The sequence below is a fragment of the Berghia stephanieae genome, chromosome 8 (assembly GCF_034508935.2).
Source record: "Berghia stephanieae isolate SIO BIC M18660-M18661 chromosome 8, UCSD_Bste_1.3, whole genome shotgun sequence".
In the NCBI taxonomy this organism is placed as follows: domain Eukaryota; kingdom Metazoa; phylum Mollusca; class Gastropoda; order Nudibranchia; family Aeolidiidae; genus Berghia; species Berghia stephanieae.
The window spans coordinates 7,176,219-7,201,218 of record NC_088367.1 but is presented as its reverse complement, the minus strand read 5'-3'; the positions used below and the strand labels follow the sequence as shown (position 1 = coordinate 7,201,218).

Genomic DNA, 25,000 nt, shown 5'->3' with positions numbered 1-25,000 from the left:
TGCGTGTGTAAGTCAATCAGTGTTTGTTTGTGTGTGTGTGTGTGTGTGTGTGTGTGTGTGATTCTATTTCAAGTCTATTGTGTGCGTGCAATAAATTGTGAAATAGGCGTATCAGTCTGTCAGATCCAGGCAGACATCTCACTCTATACTTCCTTCCATTCCTTCCACTACAATGACCCAGTCTTTCTGTAGCCTTTGAACAACAAGGTTGGGTTGTCAGATACGTTTTTCACACATAGCCAAAACTGTATAGAAATATGCCAAACGATGTGAAAAATTGGCAAACTTTCCCTACACTAATTATGATGATGATGATGATGATTATTATTATTATTATTATATTATTATTATTATTATTATTATTATTATTATTATTATTATTATATTATTATTATTATTATTATTATTATTATTGCTGTTGTTGTTGTTGTCATCATTATATATTATTATTATTATTATTATTATATTATTATTATTATTATTATTTATTATTGTTGTTGTTGTTGTTGTTGTTGTTGTTGTTGTTGTTGTTCGTTATTGAGATGATATTATTTGTTCAGAGAGAAATTGTGGTTTTGGCCAGGAAATGCCAAAATAAACTCTTGATCTTGAACTCAAAGATTTGTTCAATTGTTCACATTGAACTCATTCTCTCGTCTTGAACTCATAGATTTGTTCAATTGTTCACATTGAACTCATTCTCTCATCTTGAACTCATAGATTTGTTCAATTGTTCACATTGAACTCATTCTCTCATCTTGAACTCATAGATTTGTTCAATTGTTCACATTGAACTCATTCTCTCATCTTGAACTCATAGATTTGTTCAATTGTTCACATTGAACTCATTCTCTCATCTTGAACTCAAAGATTTGTTCAATTGTTCACATTGAACTCATTCTCTCATCTTGAACTCAAAGATTTGTTCAATTGTTCACATTGAACTCATTCTCTCGTCTTGAACTCATAGATTTGTTCAATTGTTCACATTGAACTCATTCTCTCATCTTGAACTCATAGATTTGTTCAATTGTTCACATTGAACTCATTCTCTCATCTTGAACTCATAGATTTGTTCAATTGTTCACATTGAACTCATTCTCTCATCTTGAACTCATAGATTTGTTCAATTGTTCACATTGAACTCATTCTCTCATCTTGAACTCATAGATTTGTTCAATTGTTCACATTGAACTCATTCTCTCATCTTGAACTCATAGATTTGTTCAATTGTTCACATTGAACTCATTCTCTCATCTTGAACTCATAGATTTGTTCAATTGTTCACATTGAACTCATTCTCTCATCTTGAACTCATAGATTTGTTCAATTGTTCACATTGAACTCATTCTCTCGTCACTTTGACTTGACAGATGGTTTGATTGGCAAAATTCATCTTGAAAAACAAAAGAAAAAGAAGTCTAAATATATATATATATATATATATATATATATATATATATATATATATATATATATTATATATATATATATATATAGATAGATAGATAGATAGTTCGAAGATGACGTCACTCAGGTCTTTGTTATTGTTTTTTGCTATCCGCGTTTATGAGTAATGCTCACTGAACTGTATTAACCCGACTATAAATGTTCATGGATACACACAGTTTTGTGTTTTGGGTTTCGTTATACTCCGGATGGCAATGTTATGAGCTTCTTAGCCAAGCGCATACTATATATATATATATATATATATATATATATATATATATATATATATATATGTGTGTGTGTGTGTGTGTGTGTGTGTGTGTGTATGTTTCCCTTTCTCACACACAACAGTAGCAGTAGCAGCATCAGCAACAACAATAATGTCAACCTATTTTGATACCACCGAACTACATACATTTTAAGGACCCCGTGTAATTTATATTTAATCAATATTTGGAATTTGGCTGTAAAATGCCAAGCTGACATCTCGGAGTCGTCCTGTAGTCTGTGGTGTCTTCTGTCTGTGACACAAAACAAATCTGTGGTCTGTGATTACTGGTGTCAAATTGAATCCGGCGGGGGGGGGGGGGGGGGGGGGGGGGGGGGGGGGGGGGGGGGGAAGGGGTGGTGAAATCAGAACAAGATAATTGGTACCTTTATCACGTGGCTATCTCAGGTATGGAATGAATCATCTATAGATAGTATGCGCTTGGCTAAGAAACTCACAACATTGCTATCCGGAAGTATAACGGACCAACACACAAAACTGTGTGTAACATTGAACGTTTATAGTCTTGGTTAATACAGTTAAGTGAGAATTACTCATAAACGTGGATGGCGAAAAACAATAACAAAGACTGAGTGACGTCATCTTCATTCTATCCATAGGTGAAGGAACGGCTCTGCGTTGTCGTTCAGTTTTGAATATTATTATTGATACATTTATTGTTCATTATTTTTTTGTGATAATCAAAATCATTGTTAACAGTGAACTGCCTTACAATGGAAAGACACGGATATTAAAACATGATCAGAAAACTCGTTGTTGTTGTTGTCATCACCATCATCACCATCACCATCATCATCATCACCATCACCACCACCACCATCATCACGACCATCATCATCATTATCATCATCATCATCATTTTCATTATTATTATTATTATTATTATTATTATTATTATTATTATTATTGTTATTATTATTATTATTATTATTATTATTATTATTATTATTATTATTATTATTACTATTATTATTATTATCATCATCATCATCACCATCATTAATTATCTATGCCATTACCAACTACCCATCAAAACTCACACCGCTATCCTAACACTCACACCTAACGCTATCGACCATGACCCACCAATGACCACCACCACTGACCACCAATGACCAGCACTGACCACGCCACTCACCATCATGTAAACACCACCGTAGGGCTGATTGAAATCACATCCACCGTGTTCTTTGAAGTCGCCGATGTGTGTTAAATTAATCAATGACCAGATTGACCAGTATTGACATCACAAGCACACCTGACCATCGCTCGACACGAGATGCGATTGTGTTAGGATTTCTAAACGATAATATTATTGGTAGTTTCTCTGTTCAACGATTTTCTTGTTCGTTTGTTTATTGTTATAGCTTGGAATGGATGGAGTGACTTGGGTCATTTAGGGCGAGTAAATCTAGCCCCCACATACCCCCCCCCCCCCCCCCCCCCCCCCCCCCCCCCCCAGATGGGGAGATTGAGAAAGGAGATAGAAAGAAAGAGAAAGAAAGAAGGGGATGGAGAGAGCGAGACACGGGGGAGGGGAGGAGTGAGAAAGATAGAAAAAGAGATAGAGAGGGACAGAGAGGAAAAGAGATACATAAAAACAGAGATGACAAGGGAGGGATGATGGTTGAGACAGACGTAGAGAGAGAAAGAAAGAAAGAGATAAATAGATTTATTGATAGAGAGAGAGAGAGAGAGATTGATTGATAGAGATAGAGAGAGAGTGAGAGAGAGAGAAATTAAAAAGAGAGAGAGAGAGCGAGATAGGTGTGAGAGAGAGAGAGAGAGAGAGAGAGATTGATTGATAGAGATAGAGAGAGAGTGAGAGAGAGAGAGAAATTAAAAAGAGAGAGAGAGCGAGAGAGGTGTGAGAGAGAGTGAGAGAGAGAGAGAAATTAAAAAGAGAGAGAGAGCGAGATAGGTGTGAGAGAGAGTGAGAGAGAGAGAGAGATTGATTGATAGAGATAGAGAGAGAGAGTGAGAGAGAGAGAGAAAGTAAAAAGAGAGAGAGAGAGCGAGAGAGGTGTGAGAGAGAGTGAGAGAGAGAGAGAGAGAGAGAGAGAGAGAGAGAGAGAGAGAGAGAGAGAGAGAGAGAGAGAAAATCAGTTCATCAAGTATTGATGGTGAAACCAAAAACCGACTGTTGCCCGTTTCACCATTTGCCAATCAATCAGTCTTATCGAGGATTATCCATTACATGATATTATCGCGTAACTCCCGGTTACGATTACAAGTACTGCGTAATGCAGGGCAATATTGCGTTGCGTTAATAAAAAAATCTCAACGAACCGTAATGAATATTAAATGGTAATACTAGATATTATTATAGGTCAATCACCTGGAGCGAAGAAAAAAGAAATCTAAATAATTAGATAAATAAAAAGGAATTCATTAAAGAATGTATCTATCTATCTATCTATCTATCTATCTATCTATCTATCTATCTATCTATCTATCTATCTATCTATCTATCTATCTATCTATCTATCTATCTATCTACTATCTATCTATCTATCTATTTATCTATCTATCTATCTATCTATCTATCTATCTATCTATCTATCTATCTATCTATCTTTCTATCTATCTATCTATCTATCTAATCTATCTATCTATCTATCTATCTATCTATCTATCTATCTATCTATCTATATCTATCTATCTATCTATCTATCTATCTATCTATCTATCTATCTATCTATCTATCTATCTATCTATCTATCTATCTATCTATCTATCTATCTATCTATCTATTATCTATCATATCTATCTATCTATCTACTCTATCTATCTATCCTATCTATACTATCTATCTATCTATTCTATCTATCTATCTATCTATCTATTACTATCTATCTATCTATCTATCTATCTATCTATCTATCTATCTATCTATCTATCTATCTATCTATCTATCTATCTATCTATCCTTCCATTATCTCATCGTCCATCTATCTCCTGTCATTTACTCCATTTACCACATCCATCTATCCATCCATTTAACTATAATTTAGTTAATCATTCAGTCCAACTATCGATATATCTGTCTATCCATCCACACACACACACACACACACACACACACACACACGTACATGACATATAAACATACATACATAATTTGTAATATCTTCTCTCTCTCTATCTCCATCATTCTATCTATCTATTTATCTAACTTTATTTCTCTGCGTGTATTTTTGTGTGTGCGCATGTGTGTGTTTGCGTGTGTGTATGTGTGTGTTTGTTTGTCTCTGTATTTCCAGAGCTAACCACAGACATAGTTTTCTATATAGTCATCGCTAATTCTAATGTATCGTTTTGATCAACATACAAATTATGTTATTGTTATTGTAGATTGTGGATTGTGTGGCATGCTATGATAATGAAAGTGCCATGTTTTCTGATCAGCTCAAACACGGGAACTCCCTGTCATTTTTACATGTTTTGTTTAACCACTTAACAGCCGGACTCAGCAAAAAACATGCATTTAAAAATTTGGCCAGAAAACTCGTCCTTCGAATATCCATCGATTTAAATGATTTCGCGAAGTCCCGGGTTTTAGAGTTTTTGCCATTTTAATCGATCGCAGTCGAAGTAAGGACGAGTTTTCTGGCCAAATTTTCAAATAAGAGTTTTTCCAGAGTCCAGAATTTAACGGGTTAATGGAAAATTCCAGTCGCTTAATTTTCACCAATTCTCGAGTTGTCAGATTGTGTTATTTATGCCTTTGGATGTTTGGTTATAAAAAAATTCCACCTTGCTAGTTTAAGAGCTCCATGTCATTATGTAAGCATGATAATACTTTAATTTTTACTCTGTCTCTATGTCCTGTCTCTGAGTACTGTCACTATGTACTGTCTCCATGTACTGTCTCTATGTACTGTGTCTGAGTACTGTCACTATGTTCTGTGTCTGAGTACTGTCACTATGTTCTGTGTCTGAGTACTGTCTCTATGTACTGTGTCTGAGTACTGTCACTATGTTCTGTGTCTGAGTACTGTCACTATGTACTGTCTCCATGTACTGTCTCTATTTACTGTGTCTGAGTACTGTCACTATGTACTGTCTCCATGTACTGTCTCTATGTACTGTGTCTGAGTACTGTCATTATGTACTGTCTCCATGTACTGTCTCCATGTACTGTCTCTATGTACTGTCACTATGTACTGTCTCTATGTACTGTGTCCGAGTAATGTCTCTATGTACTGTGTCTGAGTACTGTCTCTATGTACTGTCTCTATGTAATGTTTCTGAGTACAGCATTCTCATTGGTTATGACGAATTGTTAAAAGCTGCCTGTTTGTTGTTTTACTCGTGAGAATCAATCAATAATGGAAATCAAGCAGTTGTTTGAATTGGTTTCAGAGACACCATCTCTCAAAAACGTCTTCTCCAAGAATTTGATGGAATTATCGGATTTCAGAGACAACATCTCTCAGAGAAGTAGTCCAAATTAGATGGGATCCACGCCTCTCACAATCAACATCGCTCAGAGAATGAGTCCAAATTAGATGGTACCAATGCCTTTCAGAGACAACATCTCCCAGAGAAGGAGTCCAAGTATTGGATGGGATCAATAACTTTCAATGACAACATGTATTTGACAAGAAGTATAAGCTTTATATGGAACCGATCTCTTTCAGAGACATCTCTCAACGGAAGAGTCCGAGAAATTTGATAGAATCTGTGTTTTTCAGAGGCTACAAATTTCCCAAACAAGGAGACCAAGACATCTATAAAATTGGCTTCTTTTGAGGGCAACATCTCCCAAACACGGAAACCAAGGCATCTATAAAATTGGCTTCTTTTGAGGGCAACATCTCCCAAACAAGGAAACCAAGGCATCTATAAAATTGGCTTCTTTTGAGGGCAACATCTCCCAAACAAGGAAACCAAGGCATCTATAAAATTGGCTTCTTTTGAGGGCAACATCTCCCAAACAAGGAAACCAAGACATCTATAAAATTGGCTTCTTTTGAGGGCAACATCTCACAAACAAGGAAACCAAGGCATCTATAAAATTGGCTTCTTTTGAGGGCAACATCTCCCAAACAAGGAAACCAAGACATCTATAAAATTGGCTTCTTTTGAGGGCAACATCTCCCAAACAAGGAAACCAAGGCATCTATAAAATTGGCTTCTTTTGGGGGCAACATCTCCCAAACAAGGAAACCAAGGCATCTATAAAATTGGCTTCTTTTGAGGGCAACATCTCCCAAACAAGGAAACCAAGGCATCTATAAAATTGGCTTCTTTCTGGGACATCATCTCCCAACGAGGAAACCAAGGCATCAATAAAATTGGCTTCTTATGAGGGCAACATCTCCCAAACAAGGAAACCAAGCAGTCGGTGAAATCTTGGTGTTTTCTAAATAAATTAAATTATCTTCTGTCCGAGTATCTGTTAGAGTTTCATTCTAAAACCTCTTGCATGCTACTGTAAATGGTGGAACTTCACATAATTTCATTTCATTTTTATTTATTGGATACGTGGACCAGCAAGTCAGTGTACTGAAGATATACGATCAATTCTTACACAATCAATATTTGTCCGCATTCTTCACAAAGCATCTTGCACGTGGTGCCATGCCGTACACTAAACCCATTTCCGTTCTTGCACTGTGTACAACATTGACACTCGTATAACTTGTTACAGAAGTGTGTCTGTCATGTTCAAATCGATGTATGACGTGTCAAAAGGATTTTACTTTTACCCAATCGATACGACCAGAGATTACCGCCCCTGCAATTAACTTACAGTTTCGCCTTACACATGTGCCAGTTAGGCGTTTTTTAATACACGATTCCAAAAACTTGGAGTTTTTTTTAAGCCGTTATCAAGGGGGTGAATTGAGTTTGGTTTCTTTTATTCTTTCTTTTTCCTTTTTTTTTTCATCTTGTAAAAATTTTATAAGATTTTATCTGTTACAACTACATATTATATTTTTTTAAAAGAATGAAACGCAAATTGTTTTTTGTTTTGTTCTGGTTTTTTGGGGGTTTTTTTGGGGGTTTTTTTACCCCCAAACTAGCGAGACAACATGAAATGTTATTGGATGCATCATGATACGAGAGACTATATCAATTTATTTCTTCTTTAATGTGCATTTTAGTACAATAGGTAGTGTGCTTGTCCTTTAAAAACCAATTTGTAGCAGCAATTTTCAACGTTATAAAAGCAAACGTGAATTTAACAGCTTCCACAAAGAACAAAGTACCAAACACGGAACGTTTCGAGCTCAAAATCCTTCTTCAGTCAACAACAAAAAGCAATGAAAACATAAATACATTCTAAAAAAAATCAGATGCCGTATTAAGTATTTTGTTCTTATTTCAAAATGCTATATTCATTTTTGCTTATTACTTTTTACAGTCCACAGCTTTTAGCAGCTTGGTATTACAGCAATTTTCAACGTTTTGTTTGGCATTTTATAAAAAAAATAATCTGGCTACCATGCAGCCTCATTACTTGTTTTAAATCCAGCCATGAATTGACAACATGAACGCCTGTAATCGGGCATTTACCTCTCCAGGGGCTTTGTTTTCTTCTACTAGGACGCTCGCCTTCGGACCAATAAGTCTCTGGTTCGAGTCTCGGTCGGTTTGGCCGGCGCAAAGTTGAGTTCTTGGAAAAGGATATTTACTCAAATTCTCTCACTGTACTCAGGTGTGCCTTGTCGGTCTGACGAAAATGTATTGATACCAGCGTCTCACAAACGGCCATGTTGTCTCGTCCTACGTGTAGTTTTGTTGTTGGCAAAGATCCGCTGTGGAGCCTTTTTGGCATTTATTGGATATTCGGGTCAACTTTTATTTATTCGTGTATTTATTTATTTATTTATTTATTTATTCATCTTTCAATCTATAAATTCTTATTTATTTATTTATAATTTTATTTAATTATTTGTTTATTTACTGTTTATTTTGTCTCAAGCTATTATGTATTGTTTTGCTGTTGAATGGTATTGCCGCAAAACATTCTTATTATATTTGTTGGGTTATCATTTGAAATCTGTACTTTTATTATTATAATGGTATTGGTAACATTTCAATTCGATACATTTTTAATTATAAATGTATCGGTAACGTTTCAATTGGTACATTATTGTTATAAATGTATCGGTAACATTTCAAATCGATACATTTTTTGTTATAAATGTATCGGTAACATTTCAAATCGATACATTTTTTTATAAATGTATCGGTAACATTTCAAATCGATACATTTTTTGTTATAAATGTATCGGTAACATTTCAAATCGATACATTTTTTGTTATAAATGTATCGGTAACGTTTCAAATCGATACATTTTTTGTTATAAATGTATCGGTAACGTTTCAAATCGATACATTTTTTGTTATAAATGTATCGGTAACATTTCAAATCGATACATTTTTTGTTATAAATGTATCGGTAACATTTCAAATGTGTACCTTTTACCGTTGAGTGACAAGCACCGCCTAATCCCATTTCGATTCTAATCCACAAAAGGTTTTTATCATATTGATTATACGGATCATGCATTCATTGTTATCGTGTTATTCCTTCAAACCAGTGAAGCGTGACAGAAATCATTCATGCGTTTGAAACAATCGACTACTTGATTGGGGCTGAGATTTTTTAAATTCTTCTTTTGTTTTGTTTTGTTTTGTTTTGTTTTCTTTAAAAAAGATATTTCTGATTTTGTTTGTTTTACATTTCAATGTTACATTGTTTATAATTGTTTATAAAAGTTACATTCCTTACTGGTTTTGATGTAGATTCCATTGATAAGCAAACATGAATTTAAGAGCTTCCAAAAAGAACAAAATACCAAACACGGAACGTATCGGGTCAAAATCCTTCTTCAGTCAACAACAAAAAGCAATGAAAACATAAATATATTACTAAAAAAAAACAGAGCCCGTGTTAAGTATTTTGTTCTTATTTGGGCAGCCGATTGGATTGGACTGGTCCCCGTAGCTCAGTGGTAGAGCACTCGCCTCACAAGCAAAGGGACGGGTATCGATCCATGGTTCAGAAGTCGATATTCATGTGTGAGTTTTTGGGATGGTGTCAAGTTATGGCTCCGTATCACAATGAGTTATGTCCTCCTTACCTCTGTATCACAATAAGTCATGTCCTCCTTACCTCTGTATCACCATTAGTTATGTCCTCCTTACCTCTGTATCACCATAAGTTATGTCCTCCTTACCTCTGTATCACCATAAGTTATGTCCTCCTTACCTCTGTATCACAACAAGTTATGTCCTCCTTACCTCTGTATCACAATAACTTATGTCCTCCTTACCTCTGTATCACAATAATTTATGTCCTCCTTACCTCTGTATCACAATAACTTATGTCCTCCTTACCTCTGTATCACAATAATTTATGTCCTCCTTACCTCTGTATCACAATAACTTATGTCCTCCTTACCTCTGTATCACAATAACTTATGTCCTCCTTACCTCTGTATCACAATAACTTATGTCCTCCTTACCTCTGTATCACAATAACTTATGTCCTCCTTACCTCTGTATCACAATAATTTATGTCCTCCTTACCTCTGTATCACAATAATTTATGTCCTCCTTACCTCTGTATCACAATAATTTATGTCCTCCTTACCTCTGTATCACAATAATTTATGTCCTCCTTACCTCTGTATCACAATAATTTATGTCCTCCTTACCTCTGTGACAGAAATTTTTTTTTTCTAATTGACAAGTACATTCTTCGTAACTGTCCGAATTTCTCAAGTTCTCGTGGAGAGAATTCCATAAACTTTTTATATCCCAATCATTACAGACTATTGCAACGTGCTGTGCTCCAAGACTTGTATTTTTATTCATTTATTTTTAAAAAATCCTTTTCCTTCGCTGAAATGTTCATTTTGGTATTCGTGACCGATGGATTCTTGCACATAGTTGAACAATCCCCCCCCCCCCCCCCCCCCCCCCCCCCCAACCATAAACTCGCGTGTTCCCCAAATGAGGGTGTCAGCAGAAATCAAAGCTGTGTAAAATATTCATCACTTCCCTTCACGCTTCAGGACCGAAACTAAGCTAGGGGTTAACTCACTCAATCCTGGAGATTTTTGCTACTTTTCAAAATTGGAAAAAAAAAATATTTTAAAATGAGAATGTACATAGATAGTTTTATTCAACTACCACTAACGTGTAAAAACTTAAAACATTAGCTTTGATACTACGCCTATAATTTGTCTCAGAAAAATGTAATAAATGGGCATGGGGGTAAAAGTAACCCCGGGTAAACTACGGATATAGTCGGTGTTAGGGTTGAGTGAGTTAATGGGTCTTAACGTGAACTCGACTCCACTCCGATTCCCTCTTCAGGACAGTCCGATTATCCCCATCGTCGGTTTTATTCTTTACCGACTTATTTTTGACCACCGGCTTAGCCCTATTGTTATTTGATGGAGGAAAAAAAAATAATAAATGTGACCCGATGGATCAGTTGGTAGAGCACTGGCTTCACACGCAAAGGGACCGAGATCAGATCCCGAGTGAAGTCAAAATTTTTGCTGTCCCCCCCCCCCCCTCCTCCTCCCCCCCCCCCCTCTCTCTCTCTCTCTCTCTCTCTCTCCCTCTCTCTCTCTCCCTCTCTCCATGTCTGCCCAGCAAGCAGTGATTAAGTAGGGTAGCTGGATCTGTTTGATCTGGTTGAAAATACTTTGCGATAGACCATCGTCCCGTCAAAAGGGTAGCAAGCGACGTGTACATATATGCAGGTCTGACATCCGAGCCCATTTATGGGCCTAGTTTAACATTGTTGTAATGGACAATATTTTGCGTCGTTTTTTTTTTTTTGTTTTTTTTTTGTTTGTTTTTTTTTTTGTGTGTGTTTTTTTTTAGATTCACATTACACAATGAGCCCGTAAGGAATTGGGTTATCAGACCTGCAAATAAGTGCACGTCAGTAGCAAGCAATTGCTATAATCCGTTTCACGCTACTGACACCGGGATAAACTCCAGCTCCATAGGCCCAATGGCTCGGAAGGACTTCTGCTTCAAATCGATATTATATCGATATGATCCATTTCCCCAGAAATCGATGACAACATTGAAATACACAGAAATGTCACATTAATTTCTAGTAACAAGATATGAAGTGAATAGAAAAGTGCCAGAAGACAATAGAGAATAAAAATTTTTCGCGGCGGTGGTGGGGTTTGAACCTGCGACCTTATTGGTACGACAACTCCGCCTGGCAGGTGAGAGCGTGGCTCTACCGTGTGAGCTATCCACGAACACAAAAAATATTCGTTTCAAACTCAAAGTCATTACTAGATCCCTCTCTCACCCACTTCTTGAGACCGCCGATTCGTTCGTACACCACCATCGCGAATAATTTTACCAGCAGTTAAGCTTAATAGCCAATATTCTCAACACAAACATATAACATAGAAACGATTGAGACATTGAGTATGCTCCGGTGTATGGGGTGAATTTTTAATTCAGAAAAGTGAGTGGAGCAGGCACTTATGTTGGTAACAACAAGATATGAAGTGAATAGAAAAGTGCCAGAAGACAATAGAGAATAAAAAATTTTCGCGGCGGTGGTGGGGTTTGAACCTGCGACCTTATTGGTACGACAACTCCGCCTGGCAGGTGAGAGCGTGGCTCTACCGTGTGAGCTATCCACGAACACAAAAAATATTCGTTTCAAACTCAAAGTCATTACTAGATCCCTCTCTCACCCACTTCTTGAGACCGCCGATTCGTTCGTGCATTAATTTCTAGTACTCATTTATTACATGGGGACGGTGAGAGAATGTGAATAAAAACTCTCTTCTAAGACCTCAACATTGCGCCAGAGCGGGATTTGAACCCGGGATATAGAGTGTTTACCACAAGTCCAACAAATATTTGGATCAATTTTTCTAATGTGTTTGTAAAAGAAAGCATCGGGGGGGGGGGGGGGGGGGGGGGGGGCGAGAGAGAGAGAGAGAGAGGGGGGGGGGAATGAGTGTTTCTGTGTGTGCGTATCTGTATGTGTGTGAAAAAAAAAGAGAGAGAGAGAGAGAGAGAGAGAGAGAGAGAGAGAGAGAGAGAGTGAGAGAGGTGGTATTTGATGTCAAGTTGATTGTGTTTGTTACCGAATCCAGCTCTTGACGCGGAGACCTTTGATGTCAACACCTGATCATCGAGTGAGAAAATAGAGAATGATGACGTCTCCAATTCCTTTTCAAAGGTGTTTGTTTATCTTTTCATCCCAGGAAAAACTGTTTAAGCCTTATAATCCAACTCCCTATTTGCTACCAGAGTCTATGGTCTTGTTTTGTTTTGTTTTGTTTTTCTTTCTTCTTTATCTACCTTTTTACTTCTGTCCCGGTTTTTTGTTTGTTTGTTTGTTTGTTTGTTTTGTTGGTTGGTTGGTTGGTTGGTCGGTTTGTTTTTTTTTACTTTGTTTTCTTTTGTTGTTGTTTGGTTTTATTTTGGTGCTATATTGGTGTGTGGGATTTTTTTTTAGGGTGGGAGTGGGGGGGGGGGAGGGTTTGTATTTTTTTTTACTGTTTCCTTGCCACTGTGTGTCTACCAGCAATAAATGCCGTTTGTTTTTAAAAACACAGTAAATGCAATGTTAATCAAAAAAGCACATACTGTGTTCTTTAATAAAACAGCAGAATAACTGTCGTGCTTAGAGAAGTCGCCTTTAGCCAAGATGACACAAACGTTTTGTGTATAATACATAACAAAAAACAAAAATAATTATTAGATAGTGCGTTATATGAAACATTTTTTTCAGGAGCTCTTCTTTTTAAAAAAATTGAAAAATACTTGAGCTTTCATAGAGCGCAATATCCACTAAACGTGCTCAAAGCGCTTTACAAAGGATCCCTGGCCAATAGTAACACATAACATGTGGAACGAGACATGACCGACGCCTGTTAGGTGATATTAATTTTTTTTACGACAGAGACAACGCTGTTAACGGACAGGTACTCATTTTACACCTGAGTATGGTGAGAGAATGTGAGTAACGAGCATTTTCCAAGGACTCAACCCAGGGCCTTCCGATCCGAAAACGAGCGTCATACCACAAGACCATATAGCCGTATATTCTATTTTGGCGCTACTAATATTATAACATTACTTAAGCATATTTTTGCACGTTCTATGCTTCATACATTGTTATATTTACTCAAGCAACAAGAGATGAAGTGAGTAGGAAAGTGCCAGAAGACAATAGAGAATAAACATTTGGCGTGGATAGCTCATACGGTAGAGTCACGATCTCCCAGCCAGGCGGAGTTGTCGTACCAGAAAGGTCGCGGGTTCAAACCTCCATCACCGCCGCGAAATGTTTATTCTCTATTGTCTTCTGGCACTTTCCTGCTCACTTCATCTCTTGTTGTTATCAACATAAGTGCCTGTTCCACTCACTTTTCTATTTACACAAGCACATTCATTCATGTATATATTTTTTTTTTCTCTCTCTATTTCTACTTCCAGTGCTCAGAGCCAGAAATCTCATATCCAAGGGAAAGGGAGGTAAGTTCTTATATTATCTTATCTTATCTTATCTTATCTTTGGACAGTTGTTAGTCACTAATCTCTCTGCTTCGGTGGATTTGTGTGTGTATGTGTGCGTGTGTGTGTGTGTGTGTGTGTGTGTGTGTGTGTGTGTGGTAGGTTGAACGTTTTGTTGTTTGTTTTTATTTTTTTTAAATGAGGTTATAATTAATTTTACTAAGAATTTGTCATAATTTCGTAGTTTATAAGAATTTGAATGGCCTTCAAATTATATCATTACAATACTTTATTTATCTTATTTATTTATTCATTTATTATTATTATTATCATCATCATCATCATCATCATCATCATCATCATCATCATCATTATTATTATTATTATTATTATTATTATTATTATTATTATATTATTAATAATACTAATAATAATAATATTAATAATAATAATAATAATAATAATAATAATAATAATAATAATAATAATAATAATAATAATAATAATAATAATAATAATACATTTCTTCCAAACCCCTATACGACCATATCAATTCCGTGTCCGATGTGTTAAATCAGACCCATCATTGCTAATGTGTGCACAGATCTCGTGACACAACACAATAATATCGATACCAATAATAGCCCGCCTCTTATACAAGATTGATACCTCAGAGGTCATTGAGTACAGTCAATGACTCCGTTCGATTCGCCAACCACCGCCTGCCTCCCCACAATACAACACAACACAAATTTTTTATTCTCTATTGTCTTCTGGCACTTTTCTACTCACTTCATATCTTGTTGTTACCAACATAAGTGCCTGCTCCACTCACTTTTCTGAATTAAAAATTCACCCCATACACCGGAGCATACTCAATGTCTCAATCGTTTCTATGTTATATGTTTGTGATGAGAATATTGGCTATTAAGCTTAACTGCTGGTCAAAATTACTTCGCGATGGTGGTGAACGAATCGGCGATCTCAAGAAGTGGGTGAGAGAGGGATCTAGAAATGACTTTGGGTTTGAAACGAATATTTTTGTGTTCGTGGATAGCTCACACGGTAGAGCCACGCTCTCACCTGCCAGGCGGAGTTGTCGTACCAATAAGGTCGCAGGTTCAAACCCCACCACCGCCGCGAAAAAATTTTTTATTCTCTATTGTCTTCTGGCACTTTTCTACTCACTTCATATCTTGTTGTAACACAACACAAGACAACACTACAACACACTAGTGTGTACTCTCGTGCAATGAGAAAACACGTGTTTACGTTTTAACCCTTCACATCTTAACTCTCTCCTTACCAGCCATTTTCAGGATTTTCCCCAAACTTTACACCCAACTTACAAAAATAGATTTTTTATCACTCAAACACACTAGCAGTAAGTTCTTGTGATAAATAATTTCTTCAGCAAAACATGCTCCACAACACACTGTTCATTTCTTCAAATTTTATGATGTACAAATGAAATTTGAATAAGAGAAATGTTGGTTGTATCGTAACGAATGTGACGAGTTTCCTATAGTTGGTACGGATAGGGTTAATCAATACCAAACAGTCTCAGGTTCGAGACTTATAGTTAAAAAATTGAGCTTTATATATCGCAATATCCACTAAATGTGCTCAAAGCGCTTTACAAGGGGTCCCTGGTCAACAGCAACATTTAACTTGTAGGACGGGACATGATGCCTGTTAGGCGATATTACAATTTTTCGGACAAAGACAACGCTGTTAACGACCAGGTACTCATTTTACACCTGAGTACGGTGAGAGAATGTGAGTAAAGAGCCTTTTCCAAGGACTCAACTATGCGCCGAGCGCGAGGCTCGAACCCAGGACCTTCCGATCCGAAAGCGAGTGTCATACCACTAGACCATATAACATAACATAGTTGTAAAGCCCCTGTCGAATGTCATAGCCAGGTAGACCAAACTGAATCAGGAGGTTGGTCATTGGTACAACCTTCGAAACAAAAAATGAATAAAACAGCTTCAATAAAAAAAATAAAATACCGAACCGAGAACGTTTCGAGCTCAAAGCCCTTCTTCAGCAAACAAACAAAAAATAAAGAATCAAAACATAAATTTTTAAATACATAACTTCAAAAATCAGATCAGAATCATTTGATTCATTAGACCAGATAAATTAATCAGATACGTTTTTTTAAAGTTATGCATTTCTATTTTTATTGCTTTGTTTTTGGCTGAAGAAGGGTTTTGAGCGCGAAACGTTCCGTGTTCGGTACTTTGGGTTTGTTTTTTGTTTTTCCAAGCTTTATTAATTTTTGTTGTTTATTACTTTTTCCAGTCCACATCTTGTAGTAGCTTTGTATCACTTTATCATCTTACAACCTAACATGTGCGTCATAGTTGGGTTTTGAAAACATTTTGTATTCCCACGATTGTGGCTCGCTCTAGTTGGTAATATCGTGGCCTTCGTAAAGTTATGGTCTGACACTGACCAATAAATGACGTCAAAATGCCAGTCTTTTGCCACAAAAGAAAAAAATCTTGAGTTGTATTCAATAGCTCAAGCAATGAAATAACTTGTTTCCCTGAGCTCTACTAACGACAACTCACTTGGCGGTGCAAAAACCAAATAATGACGTCAAACTGCCTGTCCTTTTGGATTTCAGTGTCAGGCGATAACATAACGATGGCTATGGTAATACGCTTCCCCAGTCATGATGTCACTTCCCTCGTAATGACGCATGGCAACTTAGTAACTGGCTCTAAACTATCGGAACAATGGCGGACGCCCGTATGAAATATTTCTCCAAACGAGCATAAAAGTGTATCCAGAGGAGAAAAACATTATAAATATGATCATGTTTTGATTTTTATTCATTTTGATCACACGACATATGAAAAGTTCTAGCCAGCATGAAGAATAAAAAGTACCGATTTTCTTTGTTTAGAACAACGATGGCCGCCATTGCTGGTTTAACCAGAGTGAAAAAACTGCCAAAAGGGAAAAAAGGAATGCAGAGGCATCGTGGAGAAAATCGGGCCTTGAGATTGACCGGCTGATATATATAGCAAAAAAGCATAAGTATAAAACCACCTGCAAAAGAGCAAAAAGAAACTATTATAACACAAAACTGTCATCAGTGAGGGACACTAAGGAATTTTTCTCTGTTTCAAAGGAACTTTTAGGGGAAGAAAAGGGCATGTGTCTACCCACTAATATCCCGGTAGAAAAGCAGCCGGATGCATTTTCAGATTTCTTTTCGGGAAAAATATCGAAAATTCGGAACAATTTGGACCTCGTGCAAAATGAAGATATAAATTTCCACCCTTTTTCGGGTTCACAGGATTCTCTTGTTTTAAAGAAACAACTGAAGAAGAAATTTCTAAAATAATTTTTTCATCTTCCTCGAAGTCATGTGATTTAGATCCTTTACCAACTAATATTTTGAAATTATGTCTTCCTGAATTGTTACCTTGCATAACTTATATTATAAATCAGTCACTTATCTCAGGACAAGTCCCAGATATCTATAAACATGCAATTGTAAAGCCTCTCATAAAAAAGCAAAATCTCAATGTAAATGACCTTAGTAACTACCGTCCCGTCTCAAATCTGCCATTTCTTTCTAAAATCCTTGAAAAAGTTGTACTCAGACGTCTTTCACAACATCTCCATGAAAACAATCTATGGGAAAAATTTCAGTCAGCTTATCGTTCTTACCACAGCACAGAAACTGCTCTGTGCTGTGTTGCGAGTGATTTGCTTGATGTTTTAGATAAAGGTTCTGTTTCTCTTCTGACATTGTTAGATCTTTCGGCGGCGTTTGATACTATTGATCACGGTATTCTCATTAAACGACTTAATATAACCTTTGGCTTGTCTGGGACTGTCTTGCAGTGGTTTGAATCTTATTTAGATGGCAGAAAGCAACAGGTTATGATTTTAGATAAACTTTCTCGTCAACATACATTGTCTTTTGGTGTTCCTCAAGGCTCTGTTTTGGGTCCAATTCTTTTTGTTTTGTATACTTCTCCATTATCTAATGTCATCACTGGTCATGGGCTGCGCTATCATCTCTATGCAGATGATACGCAACTTTATGCTACTGATAAAACTAAAAATCTCGAAAATATTGTGAAACGTGTGGAAGAATGTGTGACGGATGTGAAAGAGTGGATGGATGCAAACAAGTTGAAAATGAATGAGTCAAAAACAGAAGTGATGATTGTGGGAAATAGAGGGCAGTTGAAGGTGAATGATGGTCTTGAGGTGTTGATTGGGGGTGAAAAGATCAAAGTTTCAAAGACTGTGAAAAATTTGGGTGTCTATTTTGATTCAGAAATGAAAATGTCAGCTCACATTTCTGCTCTCTGTAAATCTTTATACTTTCAATTGAAGAAAATCAGTTCGATCCGTCAGTATATTGCAATTGGAACATGTAAAACATTGGTTGTTTCCCTCATTTTTTCGAAACTAGACTATTGTAACTCGCTGCTTGTCAACTTGCCTCAGGCTTCTATTAAACAATTGCAACTACTGCAAAACAGTGCTGCAAGATTAGTTTTTGGCAAAAAAAAATTTGATCATGCAACCCCTTTGTTGGCCTCTCTCCACTGGTTGCCCATTGAAAAGCGCACATATTACAAAGCAGCGTGTCTTGTTTATAAGTGTTTGGCTGGTATAGCACCGGCATATCTCACAGATCACGTGGTCATGTGTAAATTTGAAAATTACACTTTAAGATCATGTAATGACCAAACGAAAATTTCGGAAAAAAGATCAAGAACAAAATTTGGTGATAGATCGTTTGCTTGTTTCGGCCCCAAGATTTGGAATGAACTACCACGTGGTCTGAGGGAGTGCAAGTCTTTACCTACTTTTAAAAAGAATCTCAAGACACATTTTTACTGTATTTGTTTTTCTTGACTCTATATGAATCCTTGATTTGGCTATGAATTGTTATTGTTGTTATTATTTTATTTTTTTATTTTTTCACTTAAAATTGATATTTATATTGTAAAGTGCCCAGAGCTTGTGTTTTACACGAGAATGAGCGCTATATAAATGTGTATTATTATTATTATTATTATTATTGCTGTGCGACGTGACATCAGACCAATTTATTTTCTGTTTATTGCTGTAATGGAATTATTTTTTGTTTTAAATGACGAAAAATATTATCCATTACAACAATGATGAACCTGGCCCATAATTGCGTTCGGATGTCAGACCTGTATATATGAATTCGTCGAGCTAGACTTAAATCGTTTCATTTCTTTTGTCACTTCTTGTACTTGTCAATGTTCACGTAAAATAAAAAGTTCATCTATCGAGCCCTAATTAAGTGTGATGACTGAACGGTGCCATTCGGTGCGGACTAGAGTGATGTTTGAACTCAGGGAGTCGATCCGTCTGAACAAATACCTTTGAACAGTCAACTGTCGAACTCTGGAAAAACCTATATTTTCAAATTTGGCCAGAAAACTCATCCTTCAGATATCCATCGATTTAAATGACCCTCATCTTGCCAAAAACTCTCAAACCTGGGACTTTGCGATGTCCTCCATCAAGTCCCAGGTTTGAGAGGGGTTTTAGGGTTTGTTTGTTTGTTTGTTTTTTTTTAAACAAGAAGAGGGTCGTTTAAATCGATCAATATTTGAAGGACGAGTTTTCTGGCCAAATTTTTAAATACGAGTATTTTCCAGATTACGACTGTTAATTGGTTAAATAGTCATTAATGGATGGATATATCAACTGCCTTGAACCGACAGTAAATCAATAATAGCTAAAAGTTCAGTGAAAATAGACTTCTTTAATTAAAAGGGACGGGCCGACGTGTGTATATGTGTGCAGGTCTGGCAACCGAACCCACTAATGGGCCTAGTTTAACATTGTTATTCTCCTCCTTCTTTCCTCCTCTTCCACCACCTCCTCCTCCTCCTCCTCTTCCTCCTTCAAAATAATCTAAAATTAAATCTCTAGACAAAATGAAAAAGTGGCGTTTTTATTTTCAAAGCGAATGCCGTAAAGTTGGAATGCAGCTGACCTCACGGAGTTCTTTGTTTAAAAAAAATAATTGAGCTTTATATAGCGTAATATCCACTAAATGTGCTCAAAGCGCTTTACAAGGGGTCCCTTGTCAACAGCAACATTTAACATGTAGGACATGTTAGGCGATATTACAATTTTTCGGACAAAGACAACGCTGTTAACGGCCAGGTACTCATTTTTTACACCTGAATACGGTGAGAGAATTTGCGTAAAGAGCCTTTTCCAAGGACTCAACTATGCGCCGAGCGCGAGGCTCGAACCCAGGACCTTCCGATCCGAAAGCGAGCGTCATACCACTAGACCACATAGCCCCATGTTATTGTTGAATACCGCCAGTTTGGATGACACATCGTCATGAAAACTCCCATTCAGACAGACTATAAACGTTCTGAGGTCACACATCGTTTTATGTGTTGATGATGTCATTGATCCGACGGGTTTTATTGTAGGAATTTTACTCAAACGCACACCGTCCATCAATTATTGTTGAATAATAACAAAGCACATTATGGAAACACTGGTCATTCAACTGGTCAGATTGCCAAGGCCATCCATGGTCAACGGTCCGACCTTTGGTTCAGAAGACACGAATAATAACACACAACTACGAATGGCTGAGTTTAATGACACGTTACACGCTTACGTCATCAGAATGTTTTAGCGACCTTCAAATCAATCCAAAAAAAATAAAAATTGAGCTTTTGTATCTCGTAATATCCACTAAACGTGCTCAAAGCGCTTTACAAGGGGTCCCTGGTCAACAGCAACATTAAACATGTAGAACGGGACATTACAATTTTTTTCGAAGACAACGCATTTTACACCTGAGTACAGTGAAAGAGTTAGTATAGCTCAAGGAAAAAAGTGATTCCATTGGCTGACCTATTGAATTCAACTCACGAGTTGTTTTCATTTGTGGCCAAAGACTTGTCTTTTGAAGTCATGTTTTGGTCAGTGTCAGGCTATAGATAGTATGCGCTTGGCCAAGAAGCTCATAACATTGCCATCCGGAAGTATAACGGATCAACACACAAAACTGTGTTATCTTGAACGTGTATATAGTCTGGTTCATACAGTTTAGTGAGCATTACTCATAAACGCGGGTGGCAAAAAAAAACAATAACAAAGACCCGAGTGACGACATCTTCATTCTATCTATTAGTTAACGATGGCTTCGCGCTGATCAATCCTGGGGGAAGTCGAAATTTTTTAAACACAATTTGCAATATGACCCCGATGACCCCGAGCACACATGGAAAGAAGGTGGTCCTAGATCATCCTCATTGATTGAGATTCACCTGAAATCCTATTTTAATTTGTCTGAAATAGGATTTGATTCTTGATGTTTTTCATGACGCTGTGTGTATTCGATACACTACCCCCCCCCCCCTCTCTCTCTCTCTCTCTCTCTCCCTCTCTCTCTCTCTCTCTCTCTCTCCCTCTCTCTCTCTCTCCCTCTCCCCCCCCTCTCTCTCTCCCTCTCTCTCTCTCTTTTCTCTCTCTCTCTTTCTCTCTCTCTCCCCTCTCTCTCTCCCTCTCCCTCTCTCCCTCCCTCTCTCCCTCTCTATCTTTCTCTCTCTCTCCCTCCCTCTCCCTCCCCCCCCCCCTCTCTCTCCCTCTCTCTCTCTCTCTCCCTTCTCTCTCTCTTTTCTCTCTCTCTCTCTTCTCTCTCTTCTCTCTCTCTCTCTCTTTTCTCTCTCTCTCTTTTCTCTCTCTCTCCCTCTCCCCCCCCTCTCTCTCTCCCTTCTCTCTCTCTCCCTTCTCTCTCTCCATCTCTCTCTTTTATCTCTCTCTCTTTTATCTCTCTCTCCCCCCTCTCTCTCTCTCTCTCTCTCTCTCTCTCTCTCCCCCCCCCCCCTTCACCAAAATGACCTTAATGGATTAATCTATTAAACAGACGACAGAAAATCTTGGTTTCCAATCAAACACGATTCACGGCTTTGCAACTCTAAATCACTCCAAAGGGATGCCAAATACAATTTTATAAAAGGATTGAAGTTGACTGGACTCTGCCATTTAATTTGTTGTTTTTGGACCGCCAGTTGGATGAATAGTTATCACTAAACGTTATATCAATCGGACTATTGATGCTATGCGTTTAGACAAAATGCACATAACATCCGCCAGTCGGATGTAACTTACAACACACAAAACTATGTCTGACCCTGAATGTTTATAGACTAGCCTAAGAATCTCGTAACATTGCCATCCGGAAATATAACGGACCAACATTGTTCCGATAGTTTAGAGCCAGTTCTAAGTTACGATCATTACGAGTGACGTTATGACTGTTGAAGCGTATTTGTGATGTACTGTAGATGATGCATAGAGCATTAATATGTCTGGTATGTCCATTTCAACTGTACAGATTGGCACATGTCCAGGTGTGATATGCGTAGGTACATCTGGACACACACACACACATACACACACACATACACACACACATACACACACATACACACACATACACACACATACACACACACACACACACACACACATTTGTATTGGTAGACTGGATAGAATTATCTCCAAAGTGTATAGTTACGTATACCAGCCATAAATATTTCGTGACTTGGACTCAGAAAAACCATCGGGTATTTGCTCTCCTAAAATGGCTTTAAAAAATGTCTTCTGGTCCTCTTCTGTAGATATCGTCACCTTGGACTTCCATGAAGGAATATAGATATTACACCAAACAAGATATCTGCTGTCAACAGGATCAGCCATGTTGTCACAGCGAGATGCCATCACCTAGACATTCCATGAAGGAACACACACACACACACACACACACACACACACACACACATATATATATATATATATATATATATATATATATATATATATATATATATATATATATATATATTGAAAAGGCTCTTTACTCACACTCACATTCTCTCTCACATTCATTCACATCACCGTACTCAGGTGTAAAATGAGTACTTGGCCGGTTGTCTTTGTCCGAAAAATTATAATATCGCCAAACAGGCGTTTTGTCCCGTCCTACATGTTAAATGTTGCTGTGGACCAGGGACCCCTTGTAAAGCGCTTTGAGCACGTTTAGCGGATATTGCGCTATATAAAGCTCAATTTAATTTAATTTAATTATCATATCAAAGAAAATGGTAGAATCCAAAATGGCAAACTGAAATTGAATAAAACGTTATAATATTATCTATCAATCGGTCAGATATATCTGACGTCCGTATCTTCAATTTTTTAGGCTGGAGAAATACCTAAGTTGGCAACATTGCTATATCCCCGCCAACACATCTTCAAAGGAAGACGGGGCTGTAGATCAAACACCATTTACTCCGAGAGACAAACACTCCACATATATCTCTATGATATACAGCCGTACTTTGGAAAAAAACCCATATTTTAAAATTTGGCCAGAAAACTCGTCCTTCAAATATCGATCGATTTAAATGACCCTCATCTTGGCAAAAACTCTCAAACCTGGGACTTCGCCGAAGTCCCAGGTTTGAGAGTTTTTGCCAAGATGAGGGTCATTTAAATCGATCGATATTTGAAGGACGAGTTTTCTGGCCAAATTTTAAAATATGGGTTTTTCCAGAATACGGCAAATTATCTAAGCTTTGATAAACTGAAGGCAGAAGACACACATCGACGTCGTCAGGAAAGCTGACAGTAACTCTGGAAGAAAAACAACCCGTTATTAAAAATTTTGGTCAGAAAAGTCGGCCTTCAAATACCTCCGATCGATTGAAATACGACCCCAAAGAGATTACAATTAATATAGATAGTATGCGCTTGGCTAAGAAGCTCACAACATTGCCATCCGGAAGTATAACGGACCAACACACAAAACTGTGCGTAACTTTAAACATTTATAGTCTGGTTAATACAGTTTAGTGAGAATTACTCATAAACTCGGATGGCAAAAAAAAAAAAAACAATAACAAAGCCCTGAGTGACGTCATCTTCGTTCTATCAAAAAGCTTTTTGAATGACCTCATCTTGTGTTGTCAACATTAAAATATAAGATTAAAAAAAAAACAACTCAAACCTGGGACTTCAGTAGTTTCCATTCAACATGTTTGTTGTCCCAGGTTTGATCGTTTTTGACAAGATGAAGGTCATTTTAATCCGTGATTTAATTTGAAGGACGAGTTTTCTCGAAAGCAAATTAAATGTTAAAATGTGTTGGGGTTTTAATTTTTTTTTTTTTTTTTTTTTTTTTTTTGGGGGGGGGGGTTGGGGGGGGGGGGGGGGTTGTTGTTCTTTTGTTCCCAGAACGACAAAAGGTCAGATCAAGAATTGAATGACTCGACGCCCACTTTTTTAGAAACCGAATAGAAACTTCACACTCACACCTCCCTCCCCCCCCCCCCCCCCCCCGATACATTATTTAATTAAAGTTTCAGATTTTTAATTTATTGTGCGCATTGGCCAAATTATTAATGATGTTTAGGGCAAGCAGGTAAAACACCTGAAGCGGGACTCGAACCCAGAATCTCTTGGTCACAGTGCTTTGCCGTAACCACTCGCCCCCCACCCCGAATCGGGGATCATTTTACTCGGTCGTTTTTTATTTGAGTTACCCCCCCCCCCCCCCCCCCCCCCCCCCCCAATGGTTTGTGGATTAATTATATAACTGTTAGGATTCAGTATACATTATAATATAGACTATACATTTAGCACATACTTCACCTACGGGGCCCATTTCATTCGAAAGATTTTCTGATCCCCTTCTCCCGTTATCTCGCATGTGAACGCCAATGA

The 25,000-nt window shown here is 37.3% G+C and overlaps 1 protein-coding gene across 3 annotated transcripts in view; it reads left to right on the top strand.

The window, feature by feature from the left end:
- Positions 1-25,000, top strand: part of LOC144978095 (uncharacterized) — a 182,164-nt gene that overhangs the window by 32,866 nt on the left and 124,298 nt on the right. For all 3 annotated transcript variants that reach the window (XM_078923675.1, XM_078923674.1, XM_078923673.1), the window contains exon 3: positions 14,201-14,239. In XM_078923675.1, the coding sequence (XP_078779801.1) occupies positions 14,201-14,239 (39 nt within the window). The remainder of the gene's footprint in view (positions 1-14,200; positions 14,240-25,000) is intronic.